General features: G+C 39.0%; 1 protein-coding gene across 1 annotated transcript in view; it reads left to right on the plus strand.

The window, feature by feature from the left end:
- The first annotated feature begins 2035 nt into the window (after positions 1-2035).
- The window catches only part of Adam10 (ADAM metallopeptidase domain 10), a 111209-nt gene continuing 87935 nt past the window's right edge, over positions 2036-25309 (plus strand). Inside the window, exon 1 of the mRNA XM_029481350.2 lies at positions 2036-2328. Coding sequence (XP_029337210.1) covers positions 2274-2328 — 55 coding nt within the window. The 5' untranslated portion in view covers positions 2036-2273. The remainder of the gene's footprint in view (positions 2329-25309) is intronic.

The raw sequence follows: 25309 nt of genomic DNA on the forward strand, positions 1-25309 counted from the left end.
AAGGAATCACTGTTTTCCACTAGATTAGATATTTGTTTGAGGAAATAAATGGTATTTATATACTTTATTTACCATATAACAATTATTATCTGCTAAGAATTTGTAATTGCTTTATAATGTTAAGTGATCTGAATTTAATCCATCAAAATAGTTCCAAAAGGCAATTTTCATTTTGCAAGGGAAATGTCAAGGTTACAAAGAATTTTGAAATAACCTTGCCAAAGTCTATCAACTTTTAAGAGGCAGGGGTGGGAGTCAAACTCAAGTAGGTTGTGATGCATGGCATCAATGCAGACCTTACCCCGGTACATTTTTTCACTTTCCTCTTCACTTGTGAAAATGCCAGTAATGGAATTAAGACTTTAAGCAAAGCAATAGTCCAAACTTGTAACGTGAAAATACCATTCATTATTCATTCATATTTTTCAAAGAAAAGAAACAGCATCTTAGATGTAAACTCCTGTGATTTCTTTGAATTAAAAAAGAAAATGATCTTTGCTTATGATTATTAGAATTGATCATAAACAATACTACTTAATATCAAACTTGTCACAGAGATGGATTAATAACTCAAAAAGTCAAAACTTCTACTGCCTGTGAGTACATACTTAAGGCAGAAACAGCGCATGTGATAAGCAACATGTCTGCAGGTAACTCAGAGTAGATACTTTACAAAAGGAAAAAAATAACAGCATTCAGTTACTTTGTATTGATTTCATATGCTTCAGTAGAAACGAATGGACAGGACAATCATGATGATGTGGGAAGTTCTGACTGCAGTATTGAGTTTAGTAATGTGAAGCAAAACAACAATTCATTTTTCAAAACAATTAAAATAAGTATATTCCTTAAATAAGGTGTGACGCTGCATGGAAGATGGGAGGAATAGAAGTTCACGTTTACCCTTGGCCTCATAACCACTCAAAGAATAATCTGGGATAATTAGATGAGAGATGGGAGATGGGGGTGGGAAAAGTTTACTCATCTTTATTTCTGTTTTCTTTAAAAACCACATTATCTACATTAACAATGTAGGTTGTAGAAAATATATAGGGCGGAAGTAAAAGGTTTGCAATTTATTCTTATTAGCAATAATATAAACTCATATTCTTTGAGTCAACCGAAGCAGAGTTAAGTATGATGAAGACGTTGTAGTTCTTTTTTTCATTTATTCATCGCGTTACATCCTGATAGCAGCCCCGCTCCTCTCCTCCTAGTCCCACCCTTAAAAATCTCTCCCCCCATTACCCCTAAAGTTGTAGTTCTTGAATACGAGTATAAAGAATCAAAGCGAGTAAATGAGAAGTCAAATACCGGTTTTGTAGAAGTTGGCATGAAGGCAGTATGAGGGAAACAGACTAACAAGCGAGCATTTTCTGAGCTGGAGACTAAGGACCACCGGCTTTATTTATTTATTTATTTATTTATTTATTTATTTATTTATTATAGCTAAGGCCTAGTAGGTGACATACATTTGTTAATGGTTCGGGAAAATACCCCTTTGGGTATTTTTTTCTTCCTGTTGGATCTTTCCTTGTATGTTCCCATCAGAGCTGTGTATCGCGGCTAAAATCATGGTTTGCTGGGACTGCTTTTGTTTACTTGGCAGCTGCAGAGCTTCAAGAGAAACAGATAGAGAAGCAAGGAAAACCTCTAGTTTTCTGGAGGCGAAGAAGCCGAAAGCCCTTCTTGACAGCTTCGGGGTAGGGTGTGAGCCCCAGAGACAATCCTTAACAGCTGGAAGAACCAGGTAGCACTTTCACAGGGAAAAGAGCGCTCCCGCCCGGGGCGGTGGGCGGAGTCTCCAGCGGCCCCGCCCTCCCAGGCCAATCCCAGCTCTCCGCCAGCGGACAGGAAGCAGCGGCGGGGCCTAGCGGCCCGGGCGCTCCCCTCGGCACGCATGCGCATTATCCCGGGGCGCTTGGGGGAGCAGGGCGGGGCGGGAGGCAGGGGTGCGGCCTCGCGAGTGTATTGGGTGCCGTCGCGTCACGTGGCGAGAAAGGAGGCGGAGGGCCGCGGCTCAGGGAAGGGGCTGAGACCAGGCGAAGAGCGAGGGCAGGGAAGCGGGGAAGGGAGGAAGGAAGAGGCCGAGGGGGAGGGAGGGCCCTGTTTTGGCGGAGCAGGGCGCGCGGCTGGGCCCCTGAAGTGGAGCGAGAGGGAGGCGCTTCGCCGGTGCCACTGCCGGGGAGGCTCGTCGGGACCCAGCGCCGGTCGCGGCTCCCTCAGGATCGATGCACCGCGGTTAACCCGTGAGGAGGCGGCGGCCGGGGAAGATGGTGTTGCCGACAGTGTTAATTCTGCTCCTCTCCTGGGCGGCGGGGCTGGGAGGTGAGACACGACCCGGGGCGGCGGCGGAGCGGCGGTCGGTCGGGCCGAGCGCAGCGTCGCGGAGCCGGGCCGCGCGTGTCAGGTCTCCTCCGCTTCTGTCAGCTCTCTCAGCTCGCCTCAGCCGACCCCGAGCGACGCTCCCCGCGCGCTATTGTCCCTCGCGCGCCCCGACCGCGCTCCCGCCGGCGGCGGCCCGAGCAGGCTGCGGAGCCCCGGGCCAGGCCTTCCCCGCCCCCACGGCCCGGCGGCCCTGCCTGCCCGGCTTCTCGCGCCGCTTTCCCCGGGAGCGGCGGAGCCCAGGCCAGCCGCCCTCGCGCACTCCGCAGCCACCTCAGCCCTGCCCGGGTCCGAGCCCCGGGACCGCGCAGACTCGCAGCAACTTGCGAGGTTGGCAGCGCGGCACGAGCATTGTTCTGCAAGCGAGCGGGCGAGCGGGCGAACGGGCGATCTGGAGCGGACCCGGGCCGGGTGTCGGACGCCAGTGTGCGTGTCCCACCCGAGTGCCTTCCCTCCGCATCGTGCTCTTTTCGGAGTGTTTGTAGCCAGCGCGCCGGAGGTTTTGTGTGTGTGTGTCTGTCGTTCTGTCTGTCTGTCTTCTGTCTCCCCGGGGCAAGACTTTAGTTGACTGAGGAGAAGGGCAAGCCGTTTTAGGATGCTCTTCGATCCATCTGTCTTTTTGAGTTGAGTCCTTAGAGAAGCAAGACCGACCCTTCCTGGGCGAACCAACTTTCAGAGTTTTCTTAAACTCTCAGGTGGAGCAGACGTACTGCTTAGTCAGAGGATTGTCAGGGCTGTGCTCCCTCCCCCTGCAAATTGGAGTTCACAGTTGCTTCAAGTTTCCTGATGCTTCGGGTTTGAGACAGCGGTATTTCATTCCCAGGCTTTCCTAGGACAGGTTGCATGATTATTTTGTTCCTATGAGAAAGTGCTTTATCTTAGGTAGCTGATTTGCCGCCCAAGTATCTGGATAGAGGTTAGCTTAAAAGCATTGAATTGGAAACAAACCCCAAAACTTCCAGGGGTGCTTCGGATGGTTGTCAGCAGCCTAATTTGATACTTTAGAAAATATCCTAGTGTTTTCTGTAGTGTATTGTCTGTGTTCATCCCTTTGTCTCATTGACTTAAACTGCAGGGCCCAGCCTATTTTTGCCTGGCATTCTGCTTACTCTGAAGTTGATTTTGTGTACTCAGTTTCTGTTGTTATTAAGTACACATTTTAGATGACAGCCACTAATAAATGCTTATTTTTTGTTTTGTTTTGTTTTTGTTTTTTTTTTTAAGAACCAGATTGCAGACCGTTTGTAAAGAGCCTCTTTCTTTAACATTTGTATTTCTGAAACACGGCTTATAGTCCTGGCTGGCTGTTTTCACTTTTTGTGATTATGGTCAGGAATTAGACACTGTTCTCTATGAGGTAATAAAATCTAAGTTAAATGTGATACAGTTTGATAAGTAGTGATACAAAATGCCTTTTATTAAGGAAAACTAAAACCAATGTGGCCTGTTGTTTGGGGAAAAAAGTAAATTAACAGCATAAGCATTGTGGGTGAAGAGTTTTATTCAGATCTTCGGAGTTTCTTTCTGCACTAAGTAATGATTCAAAGGCCAGGTTTTGTTGTGCTTCTGTTAAAAACTTAAAAAAAAAAATCAAAGTTTTCACTTAAGCATTATGTCAAGTTTGTAATACTTGAGTATGCAGGTATATTTATAATTTGGGGCTGTGGAATGTAGCCCAGTGGCAATTGCCTAGCAAGGCCATGCAAGGCTTTGGATTCAACATCTCTGTTTAAGGCCAAAAACTTCTCCTATTTTTATTTGTAACTCATTATACTATATGCTGTTTTTTTTTTTTTTTTATCTGAACTGAACTGCATATAGCTAAGTTTATACATTAAACTGAACCGCATATAGCTAAGTTTATACATTTTTGTGATGTCTTGTAGGCTAGTGTGCATTCAAACTTAGTAGATATTGGCTTTAGTGCATTGGAAAGTTGAATGTTTGTAAGGTTAGGGTAGTTGTAGAAATACAGAACTTTACGGTATAAGCCATGTTCAGGTGAAACTAAACTCTGTTGGTTGCTTTCATCTTGCCTGTTTGTGTTAATCACTGTTGTGTGTGAATGTTTTTCTTACTGCACATAATGTGAGGGGTGGGAAGCTGGAAGGAGGCAATAAAGTGTTTAAACACTAAAACAACTTTCCTAGTTTTCCCTTCTATGTTGGTGGATGTCCTGCCCAGTGTTATATTTGTAGAAAGATACCATGATAGTTTTCGAGTTTATGAAGTGTCAGTATGGAAGTATTCATATATCTGTACAAAATGCTTCTAAAAAGTTATTTGTTGCCTAGCAAAATGACTCAGTAGGTGGGAACACTTGCTTTGAAAGCCTGACTATATGATTTCTAGTCCCCATCCCTTAGTTGAAGGAGAGAACCAACTCCTGAAAATTATCTTTTGACCTTCACATGCACGCCATGGTTCCTCGTGCCCTTACTCACACATGTACACTACACACAATAATAAAATAATAAAGTTATTTGGAGACATGTTAGGAACTTATTGGCACTACCCTGATTAGCCAACAATTTTTGTGTGTTTTTTTTTTGTTTGTTTGTTTGTTTTTGAGATGCAGACTGATTATCTTCTGTCTTTCTAGTAGCTGGGACTGTGGGTGAAGACCTGGATGTAGGGCTGATGGTTACTTTTAAGATAGAAAATGTGAAAGTTAAGGTCTTTCTGAGCAGTGGGGAAGCACACCTTTGATCACAGCACTTGGGAGGCAGAGGCAGACAGATCATTGAGTTCAAGGCCAGCTTGGGCTACAGAGTGAGCTCCAGAAACTATGTCTTGAACACGTTTCCCCCCCCAAAAAAAAAGGAAAAGAAAAATTATTTTGTGTACTTAAGAACTCAGAAGGTATTAGTTATAGCAACAAAGTAATCCTGTAATGTTTGGCTTAAAGAAGTCATCCATGTAATGAGCCATACTTGGTATGTGGTGTGTGTGTGTGTGTGTGTTTTAATTTAAAACTCTGGCTTTGTATGATACACATTCTACAGAAACAAACTTGGATATTTAACCTAAAGAATTTAAAATATCAAGGCTTAAGCTTTAATTGTTCATTCAGGTTTTTTTTTTTTTTTTTTTTTTCCAACTTCTGCCAGCAAGTAGGAGTATAGGAAGATAAGGTCTTTTTGTTTTCGGCTCAAAGGAACTTTGAATTTTTATCTTTTCAGCTAGAGTTTGAGATTCCAGTACACTCTGTCACCTAATAAGGCCAATTTCAAGTCATCCCCAACATTAGCAGTGGCTCTGTGTCAGTGTGCAGGACCTCTGTTGGCAGAGTTGAGGTGACTGGGCATGGCAGGCACTCCTTTGTTCCAGACCTTTGTATAGTGTATATTATTGGGTCTCTTTTTCCTAAGGACTTTAACCTAAAGGGTTGGATAGAGGAGTGCAAAGCACTTTTCTCAGATGCTCATCATTGATTTAATAGTGTTTAGGAGTTTCTCCTTTAAACATGTATGAAAATTAAATGTAAGTTTAAAGGGATAATTTTTCTAATATCTGCTAAGTGATGAAATATCCAAACATAAGGCAGTGTTTTTTTGTTTTATTTTAGGTGGTGGGGATTAGATCTGAGGTCTCCCAAATTCTGGGCAAGTACTCTACTACTGAACTACATTCTAGTCTCCTCTGCCCCAAACTTTTTTGTTTTAGACAGGGCTTCCTCACTAAATACTAGGCTGGCCGGGAGCTTGTTATCCTTCTGAGTGCTGGGATTACAGGTCTGTACCAATAGGCCTGACTTATTTCAAACAAGAGAAATCTCAAAGGTTAACATTTTTAACCCTCTTCTCTCCATATACCTCCATACCTGTTTTTAAGTTTTGTTTTTCTTTTCTTCTTTCTTTTTGGAAACAGGGTCTCAGTATATGGCCTACACTTACATTTATAGTCTCCTGCCTCAGTTTACCTAGTGGTGGTATTACAGGTGAACTCTACCATGTCAGACTATATAAAAACTTTCTTTCTTCTGGATGGTGGCTTATGTCTTTAATCCCAGAACTCAGGAGGCAGAGACAGGTGGATCTTTGAGTCTGAGGCCAGCCTGGTCTACATAATGAGTTCCAGGACAGCCAGAGCTACATAATAAGACCTTGTCTCAAAGAATACAAACAAACAGCTCAGCAACTTTCTGCTTTTTTTTTTTTAATTGAAAGAATCTCTCTTTCTCTCTTAAAAAAAAAAAAGATTTATGTGTATGGGTGTTTGCTTGCATGTATGTCTATGTACCACATGTGTGCTTGGTAGATTCCTCTAGAACTGGGATTATAGACAGTTGTGAATTATCATATTGATGCTGGGAATCAAACCTGAATTCTCTGGAAGAGCAGCCAGTGCTCTGAATCACTAGGCTATCTCTTCAGCCCCTATTTACTAGCTTTCTATTTAGATAGATAATGCATTTAGGTTTTCTGGTTTTCTTGTGAAATTAGAGGATGTTATTTTTAGGAGGTGGGGAGTGGGAGTCAGGCATGATCTTACCATGAAGCCCATGCTGGCCTTGAATCACCACATAGTTTGTGTTGGCCTGGAGTTCTTGCTGCTCCTGCCTCTGCCTCTGGAGTGTTGGTATTACAGTTGTGTTCCATCATAACTAGCCAGGTTGTCAACTTAAACTAGTTTCTAACTTCTCCCTGTGAGAAAACTAAATAAATATACTTAACACTTGACCTGTAAAGTGCAAGTTCTGATTTTCCTGTGTGATAAAGTAGACGACCTTTGGAAGTTTTATCTTTTAAATATATGTTTGGCTTTGTAGAGTTTACTGCTGAGGTCACTTTGTTAGTTTCTGAACAATTGAGAGATGGTACTGATGTGTTAGTTAAAGTGAGGAGAGTAGAACGGAAAGAAAACCCATGAATAACCTGGAAGGCTTAGCAAAGACTATGCTCATTTATTTAGTTATAGATATATCCTGTCCTGAGTCTGAATGGTGAATACTGTAGCTTTAAACTAATTTACCAGATTATTGGTAGAAAACACATACTTTTTCTTTTTAATTCTTTTTTTTTTCAAGATTTATTTATTTATTTTATGTATGTGAGTCCACTGTAGCTGTCTTCAGACACACCAGAAGAGGGCATCAGATCCCATTACAGATGGTTGTGAGCCACCATGTGGTTGCTGGGAATTGAACTCAGGACCTCTGGAAGAGCAGTTAGTGCTCTTAACCCCTGAGCCACCTCTCCAGTCCGAAACACATACTTTTAAATGTATATTGTAGTAATGTTTATTGTAATATTCCCTGTTGTGATATAAACTGTGAATTGAGAAAATGCATTTTCTCTACTTAAAGGAAACTCAGTAAAAGCTAGAAGCTCCCATATTTGTTTTATTTATTTACTGTAAGAGCTGTGCTATAGTAACACTTGTTATTCTAGGTTTGATTTTTTTTTTTTTTGTTCGTATTAAAGTTGCATTTCTACTTTCCCATTTTACCTTTTTTTTCTCAGCATAGAGAATTGAACACCTTGCCCCTGCTTGGAAAGCATTCTAATAATGAGACATATGTCCCAACCCCCTTTTAATATTTGAAATTTAAAAAATTATTTACTTTGTGTGTACATGTGCACATACTTGTTTGCATGCACATGCCATAGCATGCTTATGCAGGTTAGGGAACCGTTTGGAAGTTCTCCTACTTTGTGGGTTCTGGGAACTGAACTCAGATTGCTAGGCTTTCACTGGCCCTTCTTTCTTTATTTTAAGACAAGGTCTCACTAAGTTGACCAATGTGGCCTTGAACTCTGTTTGTAGACCAGAGAAGCCTTAAACTTGTAATCTTTCTCTTTCAGTAGTTTGAGTAACTAGGATTATAGTAGGCCCAGGTAAAGTTAACTCCCCACCCCCACTCTTTTTCTCTCTTTGGTGTTGGAGACTAAACCCAGGCCATTTTTAATGGTCTACCACTGAGATGCACAGCTCTGTGTTTTACTTATAATGTTTGCTGATGTGGGTAGGGGTTTGGTTTTTTTCTTTTTGTTAATACACTCAGGGCTTAATCACTGAGTTGCCCAAGATGGCTTAAAAACTTCTAGACTCAAGTAAGCTCTGTAGCAGTGGGATTTATAGGTATATGCCATCATGGAGTCATGTAGTTTTGCAATGGTCTAGCTTAAAAGAAATCTGTGTGAATTCCAATGATGTAGTTTGCATGTATGGAGACTGCTGGAGAGCAGGACACAGGTACTTATTGGTTATCTCAACCGGTGCCTTTCAGTGGTAGGCCATGTGCCTATCTATTAATTGTAAAGTAGAAGAGTCTGTAGATAGAGAAGTACAGGGTGTTTCCAGGTTGGAGCCCCAAGCTCAGAGTCACGGAGGCAGACTTCAGATAGCAGGAAATGATTTGTATTTTGTCTGTTTTTCACATAGGCAACTCCATGTGACAAGGTTGGGTAGAGCCTTAAGGTTGTTTAAAAATTTGTTGTTGTTTAAAAAGAGTTAATTTATTTAATACTTGCTAATAATTCTCCCATGAAATTCTAAAAAGTTGGCTTGGGGCCAGAAAGATGGAAGTGCCTGTCATCGAGTCTGAGAACTTAAATCAGATCCCAGGAATACACACAGTGGAAGGAAAGATCTGACTACTGTAAGTCGTACTCAGACCATACATGTACAGAGTTGACTTGTTCTGTAAAATAACCTAGCAGTGGTAATTCTAACTAACCCAGATTTCAGTGTTTTTAAAAGGTTATATTTATTTATTTATTTAATATATGTGATGTAATTATATTTTGTAAGCACTTTGAAGAGGCCAGAGAATGATCTTTGGTGCCTACCTGTATCATGTTCCACCTTATTCCTTAGAAGTGGGGTCTCTCACTGAAGCAGAAGTTTGCTTTTTTAGCTAAGCTGGCTGGCCAGAAGCCTGTCTGTACCCACTAATAGAGGGATTACAGGTATGAACATCAGTCCTCAGACTTGTTTCTGTCTGCTGGGCATTTAAGTTCAGGTCCCAGTGTTTGGACTAGCATTCTTCCTCACAGAGCCATTTCCCCATCCTCTGTCCCCATCCACCGATTGCCAATTTTTATATTAGGGACAATGAAGTAATGTCAGTGAGAGTGGAAAAGCTGCAATAATTTCTACCAGTTGGATCTCTAGTTATTCTCCAACAGCGAGTCTGCCTTGAGTTAGTACTTGTGGGCATAGTTCTGATCTAGGTAGATAGCAGAAATGCATATGAGAACAGTTCCAGATAATGTGCTCTCCCTTTGCTTCAGAAAGAGTTCATCCTGAACCTACTACAGTTCTAGCTAAATAGGTGTTCAGTGAGAACCAGGGATTGTTGGGCATCTTTAATTGGTTGGAGTTTTGATGCCACAGTTTGAGAAGAAAAGTAAAAAATACTAAATTTATCAGAGTGGAGGAAATGCCAGGATGTAAGCATACAGTTCCAATTATATGTTGTAGTTATATTGAAGTGAAGTTTGGTGAAAATGTCACCTGGCTAACTGGCACAGTTTGTGAGGTAAAGAGTGGTGGTGCATGTAGCTTGAGAAACTAGGTTTGAGGAGACACAGTTGTTTTTGATTTTGTTAATTTAACATGTTGGAATTAATTTCTTTGGTGCTAGATTGCCTGGTACATCTGGTTATATGCAAATTGTGAATTTACCATTTCAAACATTAGTTGGGGAAAATAATCTGGTCTTTGAGTTTTAAATGGCAGTAAAGAGAGATGCTTAACTGGGCCATAAGAACCTGGACTTGCATTATTCGTATTCTGGGCCATAACTAGGAGGTGGAATATTATGGGATGCAGTTGGTCTCCATATCGAATGACTGGGATGTAATACAATAAGGAATAAGTTAGCTGCTTGGTGAACTGTGTGGTTTAGTCTCAGGTTACAGTAGTTATTGTAGAAAAAAAGATTTTAAAAGTAGTGAGGGCTGTCAAGCTGGCTCAGCAGGTAAAGGCACTGACAACCTGAGTTTTATCCCTGGGACTTACATGGTAGAGGAGTGAACCAATTCCATAAGTTGTCCTCTGACAGTCACATATATTGTCCCCCACCCCGCCACCCCATATGCACACACACACACACACACACATAACACATGAAAAAGCACTAGTAAAACTTGGCAAATGTTTAATGTTAGGCTAACAAAATGTACTGAGGGTTTACTGTTGAAATGGAATCTTAGGAGCTTTTACAATGGAAAGTGGCTCTGTAATGAGGATCTAAGTTGTTGAAATTGTCTTGAGATTTTGACTCTAGCTAGAAGGTGGGGGTGGGTATCACAGTCTGGGACTTAATACTATCATGCTTCTTCCTGGGGACTGCTTAGGAGTTTGCATTGCTCTTCCGTTCTCTGTGGCTAGAGAGTTAGATGGTAGTAGTCTATAAATTTGGAACAGAGGGGAGCCATTAGTTTGAAGATACACTAATACATTTTTACAAAGTGATTTTATTTTAAATGTATGAGTGTTTTGCCTACATGTATATATATGCACTGTGTATAACTGGTGCCTGTGAAGGCCAAAAGAGGTTATCAGATCTCCTGGGACTGGAGTTATAGATGGTTGTGACCACCTGGTAGGTACTAGGAACTAACCCAAGTCCTCTGTAAGAGCAGCTTGTACTTTAAACTGCTAATCCATACTGAACTTTCTCTTTAGCCTCTGTTTTTGTTACTGATTTATCTTGTTGGAATTAGCCTTTAGGATTTTAGATCCTACTAGAGGCAGATTGTGAACTTTCTATTTCAGAAACAAGATGAAGAGAACAGGATTATCTTTAAATTTTAGGCAAATGGATGTATACTATTTGTGGAACTAACAATAGTTCCACAAATATCTTTCCATGTCTTTGCTTACATTAATGATGATTAGAGACACATAGTCACACAAATACTTGAACTTTTGACTGAGTTTTGGAATAATAGCATATATCAACCTAGAAGACCATTAACAGATGAATGGATAAAGGAATGCATTATTTATACACAGTACAGTTTAATTCAGTTTTAAAGACTGACCAAATTTGTAGGAAAATGGATAGAACTGGAGGTTGTCATGTTAAGCAAATAAGCCACACCGAGATAACTATTAAATGTTTTCTGTCATATGTAAAATCTAGGTTTGGAGTGTGCATGAATGAGTCTGTCTATCTGTCTCTCATCTGTCTAAAACCTCACTGGGGCTTGGGGTTTACTGAGCGGGCTAGGCTGGCTGTCCAACCAGTGAGTCACAGGGATTTGCTTATCTCTGCCTCTCCAGCACTAAGCTTACAAGCTTTTTACAAGTGTTCTGGGATTCTCATGTTAATGTGGTGGACACTTTATCAACTAGGCTATCTACTCATCCCTGACTTTATTTTTAGTTTATTTGTTTTAGGACCTTGCACAAAGCCTAGCTCACATCAAGATTTATAATAAGTGTTTTATTAAAATTGCAGAATTAGTGCTGGTGAAATGGCTCAGCAGGTTTTTTGTTTTTTAAAAAAGCCTGATAAGCTGCCCTGAATCCACAGTAAAAGGAGGTAACCAACTCCCAAAAGTTGTCCTCTCATATCTGCTGTGGCACATTAATGTGTGCCTGCATTCCCACACTCTCTATTACAGGTATACATCATACGCACAATATTAAATGAAGTTAAAAAAAACCCACAGAACAACATTGCTTGGTGAGTGGAGTGGATTTGTGAGTTCATGTTACATAGACATTTTCATTAAGCAAGGTTGTAGTCTAGTAAAACAGCCTTTGAATTGCTGGCTGTCTACAGTGTTATGGGAATAGCTTCATTATATACAGCTAAATGTCATGATGATTTTTTTTAAAGTAGAATATTCTTGCAGTGCATTAGAGAGTATACCTTCCAATTAATACAGTATTATTATCATAATTCCAAGTGGACAATAATAAGGATTAAGTACTTTAATCCAGAACCATTTGCTAGTCTGGGAGATAGGTAGTCATTTGTACTCACAGACTAGTTAGGGAATTAGTCATTTGTACTTATAAATTCTAACTTTATTTTGGTCAGAATGTTTAATTTTCCTGGTGACATATAAAATCTGATTTTTTCCAGTGTAGTACAAATCTCTTAGTAATCCAAGAGTTTTTTTTTTTTTTCCTTCATGTGTAGAGCCAGACAAGTGTGACATAGGTGGAAAGCGAGGTCATGGAAATGGGTTTAGGGTGAAATGTAAGATAGAGGTACAGCAGCAGTGGAAATGGTGGCTGGAATTTCTTGCATCTGTGTGGGAGAATAATGTAGGTAGGTTGGAAGCTTCCGTCTTTAATGAAGATTATCATCTGTACTGGTGGTATTTATTTGAAAGTATATGAAAAATCTCAGTTATATATATCTCCATCCATCCATTCTGGAATTTAAAAACTTCATTTCTTAAGTGAAAGGTAGAAATAGAATAGTCAGTGGATTTTAGTCACTCATATTTTGTGCCCTGTGTGATTGATTTAGTTTGTATTTGTGAAAGGGTTTCTTAGCTTCACTTCAGATCCAGCTGTCTTTATTATTTATGTTTATAAGAGTCTAGAATATTTTTTGAAAATGGATGTGTTGAAATATGCTTTTAATTATAGATATACCCTGTTATCTTGAAGTTTCACTTGTAACTGTGAGATGTAGATAGTTGGTTCTAGATGATTTGACTGGTTTCTAGTGAAGAAATAGATACTGTTTTCAGTTTGAAGTTATATAGTAGAAATGGTGTGTCTAAGTGCATTAAAATACTCTGCAATATTGCTGAAATATAGGACATAGTTCTTAGAAGGCTATTTTTGTTATATGAGACAGCACTTTTGTAAGTGCTGTGTAATATTTCAAGATCAGAGTGAATATATAGCAGCATAAAGAACATTGGTCATGGATGTTTCTTGAGGCAAAGATAATGATTTGAAAAGAAAGATTTTGAAATTACATTGTTGAACTTAATTGACATCTTGACTGAATTTGGAATTACTTAGGAGACACAACTCTGTAGGGTGTTTCCAGAGAGGGTTAGCTGAGGAGGGAAGACCTGAATGTGTGTGCTGCCATGCTATGGATTGGGGTCCTGGACTGATTGAAAAGGGGAAAAAAACAAACCAGAAAGGATACTGAGCGTCAGGGCCCCATCGCTGCTTGCAGACTATGGATGAATTGTGACTAGTTGCCTGGCCTTCCTGCACACATCTTCCTGTCAGTGGTGGACTACACTGCCAGGCCACAGCCGTGAGAAAGGCAACTGAGTAACTACAGTGTCAGATTTTGAAATTAATGTAAGTGAAAGTATTGGAAATACCTTGATTGCAGCTAATTTTCTTGAGGCATTAGAAATGTACCAGCTTTAGTTTGTCCTTTATCTACCCTTTCATATGTTGTAATTGAGTTTTCTATAACTAGGAAGGTTTATTGTTAATATTTTTGTTAATTTACCAACTTTTTTGTTTGGATATAGAGAAAAAATTTTGTTAATGTAAAGTGATACTATTAACCCACCATCTGTAGGCTGAGTAGCTAGGATTTCAGGTGTGCACAATCATGCATAGTTTATTTAGTTACTTATTTTCATGATGTTTTGCAGTACTTTGATTGAACCTAAGCCTTCTCACACATGCTAGGAAAGTACTCTGTCCTGTGGGGTTAAGTGGTTGAACTCAGTTTTCAGGCTTGGTGGGAAGTGCCATCTTACCATCCCTATTGTTTATGTGTGTGTGTGTGTGTTAACTGTGTGTGTTAAATTGTGTTCACAATTTCCTCTGGACCTTTAAAGTGTTAGGTACTGAGTGCATTTACTGTGTACGTTATAGAAATTCAGATTTCTGAAATCCGTAACAGGGCAAGGAAGCAAACTGCTGCTGATAGGCTTTTCTGTGTAAATGAAATAAAGTAGCAGAAGAGAAAGATAACTTACTTGACAAAGTGCAGAGTGGAGTGATTTAATATAGTTACAATGCTGCAGTAAAATAGCCTTAGGATTATTGCATCATTGTAGCCTCCCCTAATCAAGATGCGAGGCTATGGAGAGAAATTATAAAGTTCAAGTGGAAAGATAATGACACATGGAAAAACTTGGGCGATCTAGAAACTTTCCTTCACCAGAAGCTGTCATTTTCCACTGACCTCAGATAAGGAAGTTTCACTCTGCACTCCCGGTTAAATGTGTTTCTTTTGCTATTATCAGGAAACATTTCTACATGGGAACACCTTTAATAGTATTGTCTATGTTTGAAGATAAAAGGAGTTTGGGTTGGCAACTTTTTTTTAATCTCTTTTTCAGTACTGGGTATCAAATTCCAGTCATTGTGGATATTAGACAAGTTTTCTGCCATTGAGCTATGTATTTTCCTGGCCTCTGGTTGGCATCTTCTGAGCCCTTCCTGTTAACTTCCTGCTGTTCATTGGGCCTTGCATGGTAATGCATAAGTAGTGAAAGGGATGCTCTAGCTCTGTGCTGTTTTGGTTTTGGTTTACTCTTAGTCTTTAGAAGATTGTTCCTTTTGTACTTGATGTATTTAAAGGTTTAAGCCAGAAGAAGAGTTTCATCATGGGCTATAAAGTAACAGCAAGCTTTTGAAAGACACATTTCTTTGCTGGTAGTTTGTAGTTATTTTCTCTGTAACCCAGGTAAGCTTTGAATTTGTTCTCCTGAGTAGCTGATTGCAGTTCACTGTTACTGCCTTCCTAATTCAAGTTAAAGTCATCTTTAGTTCAGTCACTCTTCTCCCTGAATCTGTCCCTCTCAGTTTCTCTTCAGCCTAACAGTCAGCTATCATCCAAAAGTGGTCACACCAGCCAGTAATAGATTGTATGCTTTATAGTGGCTATAGTTATGACTTTTTTTTTTTTTTTTTTTGGTTTTTCGAGACAGGGTTTCTCTTTATAGCTCTGGCTGTCCTGGAGCTCACTTTGTAGACCAGGCTGGCCTCGAACTCAGAAATCCGCCTGCCTCTGCCTCTCGAGTGCTGGGATTAAAGGCGTGCGCCACCACGCCCGGCTTTAGTTATGACTTTTATTGTATGAATTTTATCTTGATTAAAAATATTTCAGTTGAACAAACAATAGCACACTTGTCAAGTAATTCACCATTGTATGTAAAAGTTTATAAGAGCTGTGAGTGCCTTTGTGTTCATTTCTTTTCCTGCCAAATTTGCTTCTGTGTCAGGGCCTTTATCCGCTGGTCCTTTACATGAAATAGATATTTCTGTATGTGGCTGAATTATCAGCTTTTTAAATTTTTATTTTGGAAACTTAAAAAAGGGCAATAAGATCTTAATGATTTTAAAGTATGTAGTTTAAAAGTTCAGTAGTGGTATGGACATTCATATTGTTGCAGTTCATTCTCTATCAAGACTTTTCATATGATTATAAAGATTACCTTATATTAAAAATACTAGCTCCTTCCTTGGGAATTTTAAGCCACCATTTTTCTATACCTTTCTTCCATTAACTTTTTATAGCTTTGTTTATTGTTTATCATTTTGGAGCAAAGCTCCACAAGATCAGTAGCTATTTATTGTAACTTTTTAATATTTGTATTCTCAGAACTTGTAAAGATTGGCAGATACACTATTAAGTGTGCTCAAATTTCTGAGAGAGTGTGTGTGAGGAGAAGCTCTGAAGATTTATGTTGTTGTTTTTTAATTGACCCCCTTACCATTTTGAGTGGTACTCAGGATCAAACCTAAGAATTCAGGATGCTAGCTAAGCACTTTACCACAGAGCTGTGCCTCAGCCATACTGTAATCAACTTTAAAATAGAGCAGATTACCGTTCTTGCTAGTGTATTTATTTTGCTCATTAAGTACTTTTACATGGTCTTTTAATTAAAGAGGTAGAGTGAGTTAGACTTTTTTTTTCCTATAAGAACTAAGTTGCTTTTTAAAAACAACTGTGTCTTTTTAATCTGAAAGTATATTTTATTTTGTGCATATGGGTATTTTTACTGGAAAGTATGTTTGTGCACTTGCATGTCTGATGCTCATAGAGGCCAGAAAGTGTCAGAACACTCAGAACTGGTGTTTACAGACACTTATTAGCTGCAGTGCAGGTGCTTGGAATCTAACTTGTATCCTCTGAAAGAGCAGGAGGTGCTCTTAACTGCTGAGCCAAGTCTAATCCCTGAAGCATTTTGAAGCATATATTTGTTCATTGAAAAAAATAGCCTAAATGGGTAAATATGTTGTTGTTTTGAGACAATTATAACCAAAGATTGTTTCAACCTCATCTTCCTCCCTCAGCTTTCTTTATGCTGGTTTGTAGATATCTGTCACAATGTTCAGCAGTTATTTTTTAAACAATAACTTACTACATTCTTAGGTAGTGCATGCTGTATACCATTCTCAACACTTTAAACACACATACATTTAGTCCACACAATGTCACCATTAGGTATAAGCACTGGTAAATCATATTTTTTTTTTCAAATGGGAAAACTAAGGCATAATGAAGTAGGTAGTTCAGACAGTTGTGAATGCCGCATGATTATTTTGCATGAAAATTTCCTGAAATGCATCCATGATAGCAGTAAGATAATCCCGGATCCTTTATCTTGAAAGTAGGTATAGAGGTTTATAAAAGAGTAAATTTTATGCCAATGCCAGGATTTTTGAAATTCTGTTCACTGAAATGTGTTCCATATGACCACATGTTTTTCAGTGATTGGATTATGGCTCTTAATCTCTAAAATGTAGTTTCCCTTTGCATGGAACATTTGGATAGGTTCATTCATTAATTATTTATATTGGTATTTATCGATCAATTTTTCTTCTTTGGAGATAGGGTCTCCTTATATATCCCTGGCTGACTAGCACTTGCTGTGTAAACCAAAGTGACTTCAAACTCAGAGGTCCTCCTGTGTCAGCCTCTCAAGTGCTGAGATTAAAGGTGTATACCAGCATGCTGTACCTGACTGTTGTCTAGGTGCTGAGGATATGTAGTGAACAGAGTGCTGATTTAACTTGTGACTGTATTCTAATAGTGGTGATGGGTAGTAAATGTTAGTTAGAACTCACAAAGAATACCAGAGTAGCCATTAGAGAGTGAGTGGTGGGAATGTGCACTAGATTGGGTGTTCAGAGAACTCAGGATGACAAAAAAGGTGACAGATAGAGATACTGCACATAGAAGGAGAAGTGGAGGAGGATGAGAACGGACAGGAGTTGGGTGTAGGGGATGCAATCACCTACAAGGATCATGCTCAGCTTTATAAACTATAGTTTAGACTGAGTCTGGAAGGCTAACATACTTGTACTTTTCTTGAATAGAGTTACCCTGTTGTGTAAAGGATAGATGGTAGAAGGATAGGAATAGTACCATAAAGGTCAGTTGTTTGTCATGGTTTTGACTGTCAAGATACTTTTTGTTTTTGTTTGTTTGTTTGTTTTTGAGGCAGCTCTGGCTGTCCTGGAACCAGCTCTGTAGACCACACTGGCCTCAAACTTGTAGAGTTCTACCTGCTTCTGCCTGCCACTCAACTGACTGTTGAGATACTTTTGAACCTTGCTGTGTTTGGTACATTTTCAGCTTTTGGAGTTTCGAATTTCTTTGCAGCACATTTCTTTCTTTCTAGGCATGTAAAGAAAGCTACTGTTATGGTAGTTACAGGCACCTGTAATTAGAACTATCCCTGGAGATAGGTTCTGAACTGAGCAGACATGCGTTCTTGATGGAATTTAGGCATTAGTGTGCATCTTTTGGTACTTTTGGGAAGTTTTTTTCCCCAATTGCTTTTAGATTGAGTTTCTGGCACCAGAAGGACTGGGGCTCAGCTCAGTGGTAATGTGCTTGTCTCAGCACCCATGAGGTCCCCGTGTTAAGTCCCCAGCACCACAAAGATGACATTAGAAAGGTAGCACTTTTAATATTTTGATGGTCATTATGGTGCTTCTGCTTGCTTCTAGGAGTTACTTGTGTATTTTTGAGGATGATGGTGGAGAGGTTTGATGCTGTTTTAAAGTGTGGAATTTTATTCTTAAATAGACTGTATTGTATGAGAAGAGTAGAGATTGAAGAAAATCATATTGAGAAATACTTAAGTATTTATGGGAACAATTTTCATGAGGAGGATGCAAGATGATTTGTAAGAAACAGAACCTTTGATTTCTATTTGAGTGTGATATTGCTTTGCCTGAGTCATTATTTCTCTTGGTTAGATTGATATTGTAGGAAGGATAACATTTTCAGTTCAAAGGCATCTATAGACTGATAGAATCTGTTGGCAAGGATTAGTACTGGAATAGATGGTAAGGAATTGGAGTAGAGTTGGCACATTGGCACTGGGGAAACCAAGAGAGCTTTGCCAAGGAGGACTGGATGCAAAAGTGAGGTGTATAGAGGCTGTGCTTTGTTTAGGTAGAGATGCAAGAGTGTTTAACATGTGCCTGTGAGACCTGATGGCAGTCTGTTCTGGCTTTACCTTTTGAGTCCCTGACCAGTTGTTAAAGTATAAGAACAAAGTTCAGTTGAGTCAGTTCAGAGTCTGAACTGCATGTAGAACTCTACATATAGAAACAGGCAGTTCTGTGGTGTCTGACTGAGTAAGTGGTGCAAGGGCTGGAGATTGGCTTGCATTCCTGTGGAGTCAACCATGCCAGTCACAATTACCAGCTGTGGAAATCAAGGGTCTACACATATATTTTTGATCTATAAAAAGTACGTTTTATTCCTCTTTAGTATTTCATTGTATGTAGCTTTAAAAAGTATATCTTAAAGGTGAATGCTAGGCTTGAAGGCCATGTGCTGCCACCTGATGGTTTTCCTCTCAGTTCTTTGTAGTCACATCAGAGTCATGCATGAGGCCGACTTTATGAAGATAGTAGAGCTGTTATCATGGCCTCATTGATACCTCACTTGCCTCCTTCATATTGCTTCTGATTTGTCCATGCCCTTGGGCTTATTACATATCTCTTACACCACCAGTTTCTTCTACATTGCTTGATAATTTTTTAAATTAATAGACCTGTTTGGTGGATCAGATAGAAAAGTACAGAGCAGTACATAGCCTGGTAAATAGCAAGTGCTTAACAAATTTTAATTATCATTACATTCAGTTTATAAGTACTGTTATTGTGGTGGTTGACCGTGGCTATCTTGAGGCTGAGATTAGTAGTCTAGAGAGGATTAACTGGGTGTAAGGGCGTGATAATTCCTGAATATAGGAGGTACCTATCATCCAATATGTTGAGGCCTAGGTAGAATAAAAGGGAAATAAGAAAAAAGTGTTTTTTCTGCTCCCTGGCCACTGATGTGAGCCACTTTGCTCTGTCACACTCTCTGCCATGGCAGAATAAAATATCTGAGTGTGTGAGTCAAAATAAGTATTTCTTCCTTTGAGTGTGTGAGTCAAAATAAGTATTTCTTCCTTCACGATGTTGTCCTCAAGTTTTGTTTTTTTTTTTTTTGTAACCATTATATAAAGTTAACAAGCTTGCATAAGCATTTATTTTACTTGACCTATTTTTAAATCAGGTGCTAATTTATAAAATTATTTAAAAATTGCATTTATTTATTTATTTTTTGGTGGGGGTGGGGTGGGAACAGAAGCCTGTCGTGGTGTGCTTGGAGGTCAGAAGCCAACATTTGAGAATTGGTTCTTTTTTCTACCTCATGGGTTCTAGGGATTGAACACAAGTAAGTATTTAATTAAATAAAAACTTTACCTAATCAGGATAGTCCCTTTCCTTCTTGATACATAGTAAACTGTCAGTGTCCATTAAAAACAAACAACAAAGCCAAAAAACAAAATAAAACCCCACAACTAAAGTACTTAAAAAAAATAGCTCTTGGTAGTTTGGGGATTTAAATTTTCCTTCTTAAGATATAAAATGCTCACATTTGTACATGTAAAATGTACAGTTTTTTTTTGTTTCTTCTAGCCAGATTTTCATGTGAATTTTAAAATACTAGATTTCTAAAATAGATCTGGAAGGAAAGAATTAGCATGATTTTATGAATATGCGATGAACTGAAAGGTATTCTTACTAAAGTTGAGGGAAAAGTAAAAATGCTCTCATTTCTCATGGTTTGTGGTAATCCTGGTTAGTATAGTAAGTTAAACAGATAAGGCTATAAGTAGATGAGAGAGAGATTTAAATAGGAGAAACAGAAACAGTGCCAGGGAAGAAAATAAAAAATATTTTCACAAGTTTTTATGCATAATCACAGACTTTACAGGTTCTCCCCAGAGAAATAAAACCAATAAGAAACAGATAAATGGATCTGGATAATCTAGGTATGTGAGGGGGTTTATTAGAGGAATTGACTTGTTATGGACTACAAGAAGTCTCATGGGAGGCCATCAAAGAGAGAGAAAGGGAGAAAAATGCATGCAGGATGGTGAGCTGGTGATGTTCACCTGTGTTTGTCTTCCCCACTCACATCCGTAACTCACATGGCAGTCTCATAGAAACACCCAGAAATATCACTTTGACTACGCTTCATGTTGTTTGTCTGTTTGTTTGTTTAGAGATTTATTTATTTATTTATTTATTTTATGTGTTTGAGTACACTGTAGCTGTCTTCAGACACAGCAGAAGAGGGCATCAGATCCCATTACAGATGATTGTGGGATTGTGGGATTGCTGGGAATTGAACTCAGGACCTCTGGAAGAGCAGTCAGTGCTCTTAACCTCTGAGCCATCTCTCCAGCCCTAGGTTATTTTTTTTTTAATTAAATTAAAAAACAGAAACAAAATCAAGTTTATCTTACATGTATGAGTATTTGCCTGCCTGTATGTCTGTGTATTACATGGGTGTCTGGTATACTCTGGAACTCAGAAGAAGGGGTTGGATTCCCTGGAACTAGAGTTAAAAACTGTTGTGAGCTCCCCTTTGGGTATTGGGAGTCAAACCTTAGTCCTCTGGAAGAACAACAGCTAGTGCTTTCAAGAGCACTGTCTTTCTTGCCCTATCTCTAGATATTTGTTAATCTATTCAGGGGGGCACTATTACAGAGGTCTTTTGATCTCATGTTAGTGTTCTTATTGCAGCAGAAAAAAAAGGATGCATTGTTGTTAAATCAACACTAAAGAAACTTAATGTCTTTAGTGATTTCTGTAACATTCTGTAATGCTCCAACCTGCCTCAGCCTCATGAGTGCTAGGATTACAAGTTTACTCAGCTCTGTTGCACATAAGCCAGGATGAAAACCAACACAGAGCTTATCTGTGTTAAACACAGGTACCGTTTGAAAACTGGCTTTGGATTTTAGGTTGTGGACTCTTGTAAATTTTTCTTAGCAGTTCTTTTACCTAGAAGCATAGGTGGTCCTTAGCCCTGTTAATACTCTACTGATGCTTAAAGCAATTCTGTAGGGGCTTGGGGGAAAGGGAAATAGCTGCTGATTGAAGTTTGGAATTTCTTCATGAAGAAACATTGCAATGCTTCCTGAGCTTGAATGTACATATGGATGACTTTGGAAATCTGGTTTGGACTTAGATTGTGTGCCTTTCTGTTACTATGACAGATGCCTGAGACAGTCAGCTTAAGGAAAGAATAGTTTCTTTTGGCTCATGGTTTCAGAGGTTCCAGCCCATGGGCTGATACAGTCATTGTTTCTGGGCCTATAGAGAGGCAGACAGAACGTTCTGATGGAACAGAGTTGCTCACTTCATAGTGGCCAGGAAAAAGGAGGGGTGACAGGAGGTTGTGGGGTCAAGGTAAATATGCTTATTAAAGGCATGCATATTCCCAATGACTAACTTCTTTAAAATAGGGCCCATCTTCCATAGCTCCATCCAGTAGTCTCCTCAACATTTTAAATCTGTCTGTGGCTGAGAGCATTGGTTAGATCAGAGTCCTGATGATCTAACAGTATCTGGAAATTTTCACAGACACTGTACAGGATCTGTCCTAACAGTCTGGATGTCTCTCAATCCAGTCCAGGCAACATTCAAAGTTACTTACCACACTGAGTTATTTGGGAGTGCCAGTAGATGCCATGGAGTGCTCCAGAATCTACCCTAACATTTTCCCAGTGTGTACCTATCCTCTTGCCCTTGAAACAACTTAGACAGTGAGGTTTCTTGTGACAGGGAAATCTGTGCATGGAAAAGTATTTGTGTAGGATTTAAACATCTACAGAATTGTATTTCTAGGTTCTACAAATGTTCTCTCATACCGGAATTGATCGGTACTTGATCTTTTATTTTTGCCTACTTCTTGCATTGTCTTGTTCGAAATGGAGGTATTTAGGAACAACAGATTGTTGAAAGATGGGCTAATAGTTTATTAGAAGTGATTAGAATGCTGATAATTAAATTTTGAGAGAACAAATGGGAATTTTTGTTTTTTGAGTTGTCTGATTTTTGTTTTTTATCCTGTACTTTAACAAGTATGAATAATTAAAAACAAATTTATATTTTGTTTATTTTTTTTGTGCATGGGATTTTTTTTTTTTTCTGCTTGAATGTCTCTGTATCATGTGCACATCTGGTGTCCTTAGAGGCTAGAAGAATGTATAGGATTCCCTGGAGTACCTGCCATGTGGGTACTGAGAACTCAAGTCCTCTGCAAGAGCAGTAATTCTTAATGGCTGAGCCATTTCTCCAGCCCCCTGTTATTACTTTTTCTCTCTGAAAATTTTCTTTTAATATTTCTAGTTGTATAGGTCTAGTATTAATAATTTAGAAGTTTTGATATCTAAACAAGTCTTAGTTTTGACCTCTAAGACCCTTTATTTAACTGCTTAAAGGATCTTGGGCTGAAAGTTTGAACTTTAAACATAAGTGCCTACCTTGTGATTTATAGAGTTGTGTCTTCATTCTTCCCTGTGTATCTCTGTGTGGCTTTTGTTGTTGTTGTTGTTCCCTGTCCCAGTTTATTTTAATATTTTGACCTCTAGTTTTCATCCATTAGTTTATGATTTGACTTTATCTGGTTTCTTTTACATGTATTCTTTTTGGCTTTAGATTTTTACATGCACACGGGTGCGTGCGCACACACACACACACACACATGCATATACATACATATATGTAAACATATGTATTATGTGTATGTACACACACATACACACTTCTTTGTTTTTGGTTTTATGAGACAAGAGTTTCTCAGAGTAGCCGTGGCTACCCTGGAATTCATTCTGTAGACCAGGCTGACCTGGAAACTGCCTCTGCCTCTCAAGTGCTTGGGTTATAGGTGTCCCACCAATGGGCTTAAGTGTGGCTTAATTTTAATATCTGCTTTTATAACCTCATCTGCAAATTTCATCATCTCTAACATTCTATTACTAAGGACTAAATTTTGTTTTAGTTATGGGAGAATATGTATACACACATATATATGTATCGTAATTGTTGGATAAAGAAATTCCTATTTTTATATTTGGAGGTGTTTCATTGTATCTTTAAACATATTCAGACTTTTCTGGCAGTTAAGCTACTTGGAATCAGTTGAATCTAATTTGTTATTTAAATTTGGAAGAAAATGTTTATTTAAGCTTTGTTAATATAGATCTAGAACAGCTGTTTGACTATGGCTACTTGTACCCCGTTACTAAGGAGTTATTTCTCTGAGGGTTATACCCAGTGCTTTATACACGTTTAGGACTTTCTTTCTTGGTGATATGACTATGAATACTCACCAGTCCTGTGTTAGATGTGTTATGGCTGGGCTTAGTAGTATATACATACCTTTAACCCCAGTACTCAGGAGGCAGATACAGGTAGATCTCTGTGAGTTCAGGGTTAATCCAGCCTACATAGTGAATTGTAGGGCAGCCAAGGCTACATGGAAAGACCCTGTCTCAAAACAAAAATGAAAAAAAATCCAAGAAGAATTATTCTCCTCTTCTCTGGTGGTTCTTATTTTTTTGTGGTGGGATAATTTATTCTTTTACATTCAGATTATTACTCATCAAACAATCCAGGTATTACAACTCTTCTTTTCTTGGCAACTCTGTCCCACAGATCTTAAATGTTTGTCCTCACTGAACTCAGCTGTTTAGGTTGCTTCTTGGAAGCTGTGGGCATTTGGAAAAGAGCTCACCTCATTTGTGGTTTTGTCAGGCTTCTCATTGTTAGGGTGGTTGGATAAATTCTGTTTGTCTTTATTTCATCCTAACGAGAACTGGATATTGACTTAACAATTTGCATCTTTTTTCTTGAGTCACTTCAGTGTAAGTTATGGATATCATTCCAATTAACTCATAAAATACTTCAAAAAAGTGTCTTTGAAAATTCAAGACCTTCTGTTATGTAACCATGGTACTGTACTAAAGAAAAGTAGCAAGAATTCCTTAATGTCCTCAAAGACTGATTCTGGTTTGTTGCAAATTATTTTCATATGTTTGTTTTCATCCAGGGTTGATTTTTTCCCCCCTTTTATTTTGTTTCTTTTGTGGTTTTGCTCTAATGTGATTATGCAGGGTTATATTTAAATGCACATGTAACATTTCTCAGGAGAGATTTTTACTCTGGGTTATGAAAAGAATTTAAGTGTATTTAAAAGGATATTCTTTGGCTATTTAAGAATAAAGTTAGGCTGGGCAGTGGTGGCGCATGCCTTTAATCCCAGCACTTGGGAGGCAGAGGCAGATTATTACCGAGAAGAATTAGTCTCCTCTTCTCTGGTGGTTCTTATTTTTTGTGGTGGGATAATTTATTCTTTTAAAGTTTCTGAGTTCGTGGCCAGCCTGGTCTACAGAGTGAGTTCCAGGACACAGAACAGCCAGGGCTACACAGAGAAACCCTGTCTTGAAAAAAAACAAACCCGCAAAAAAAGAAAAAAAAAAAGAAGTTAGAAGGCAATAACAGGAACAGGTTCTGGGATGTACTCAGTGGTAGAGTGATTGCTGGTGTGTATGAGGCTCTGGGCTGGTCCCCAGAACCATAAACATATTTAGAGTTTAGAACTAAATATCATTAGTATTTAAAATGGCATATGGATCAAAGAATAAATTAGGAATAATGAGAGAGAGTAAAAATAGAAATGAAATGTAACAGAATATGTGAGTTACCTCTG

The sequence above is a fragment of the Mus caroli genome, unplaced genomic scaffold, assembly GCF_978045245.1.
Source record: "Mus caroli unplaced genomic scaffold, Mus_caroli_1 scaffold_11, whole genome shotgun sequence".
In the NCBI taxonomy this organism is placed as follows: Eukaryota; Metazoa; Chordata; class Mammalia; order Rodentia; family Muridae; genus Mus; species Mus caroli.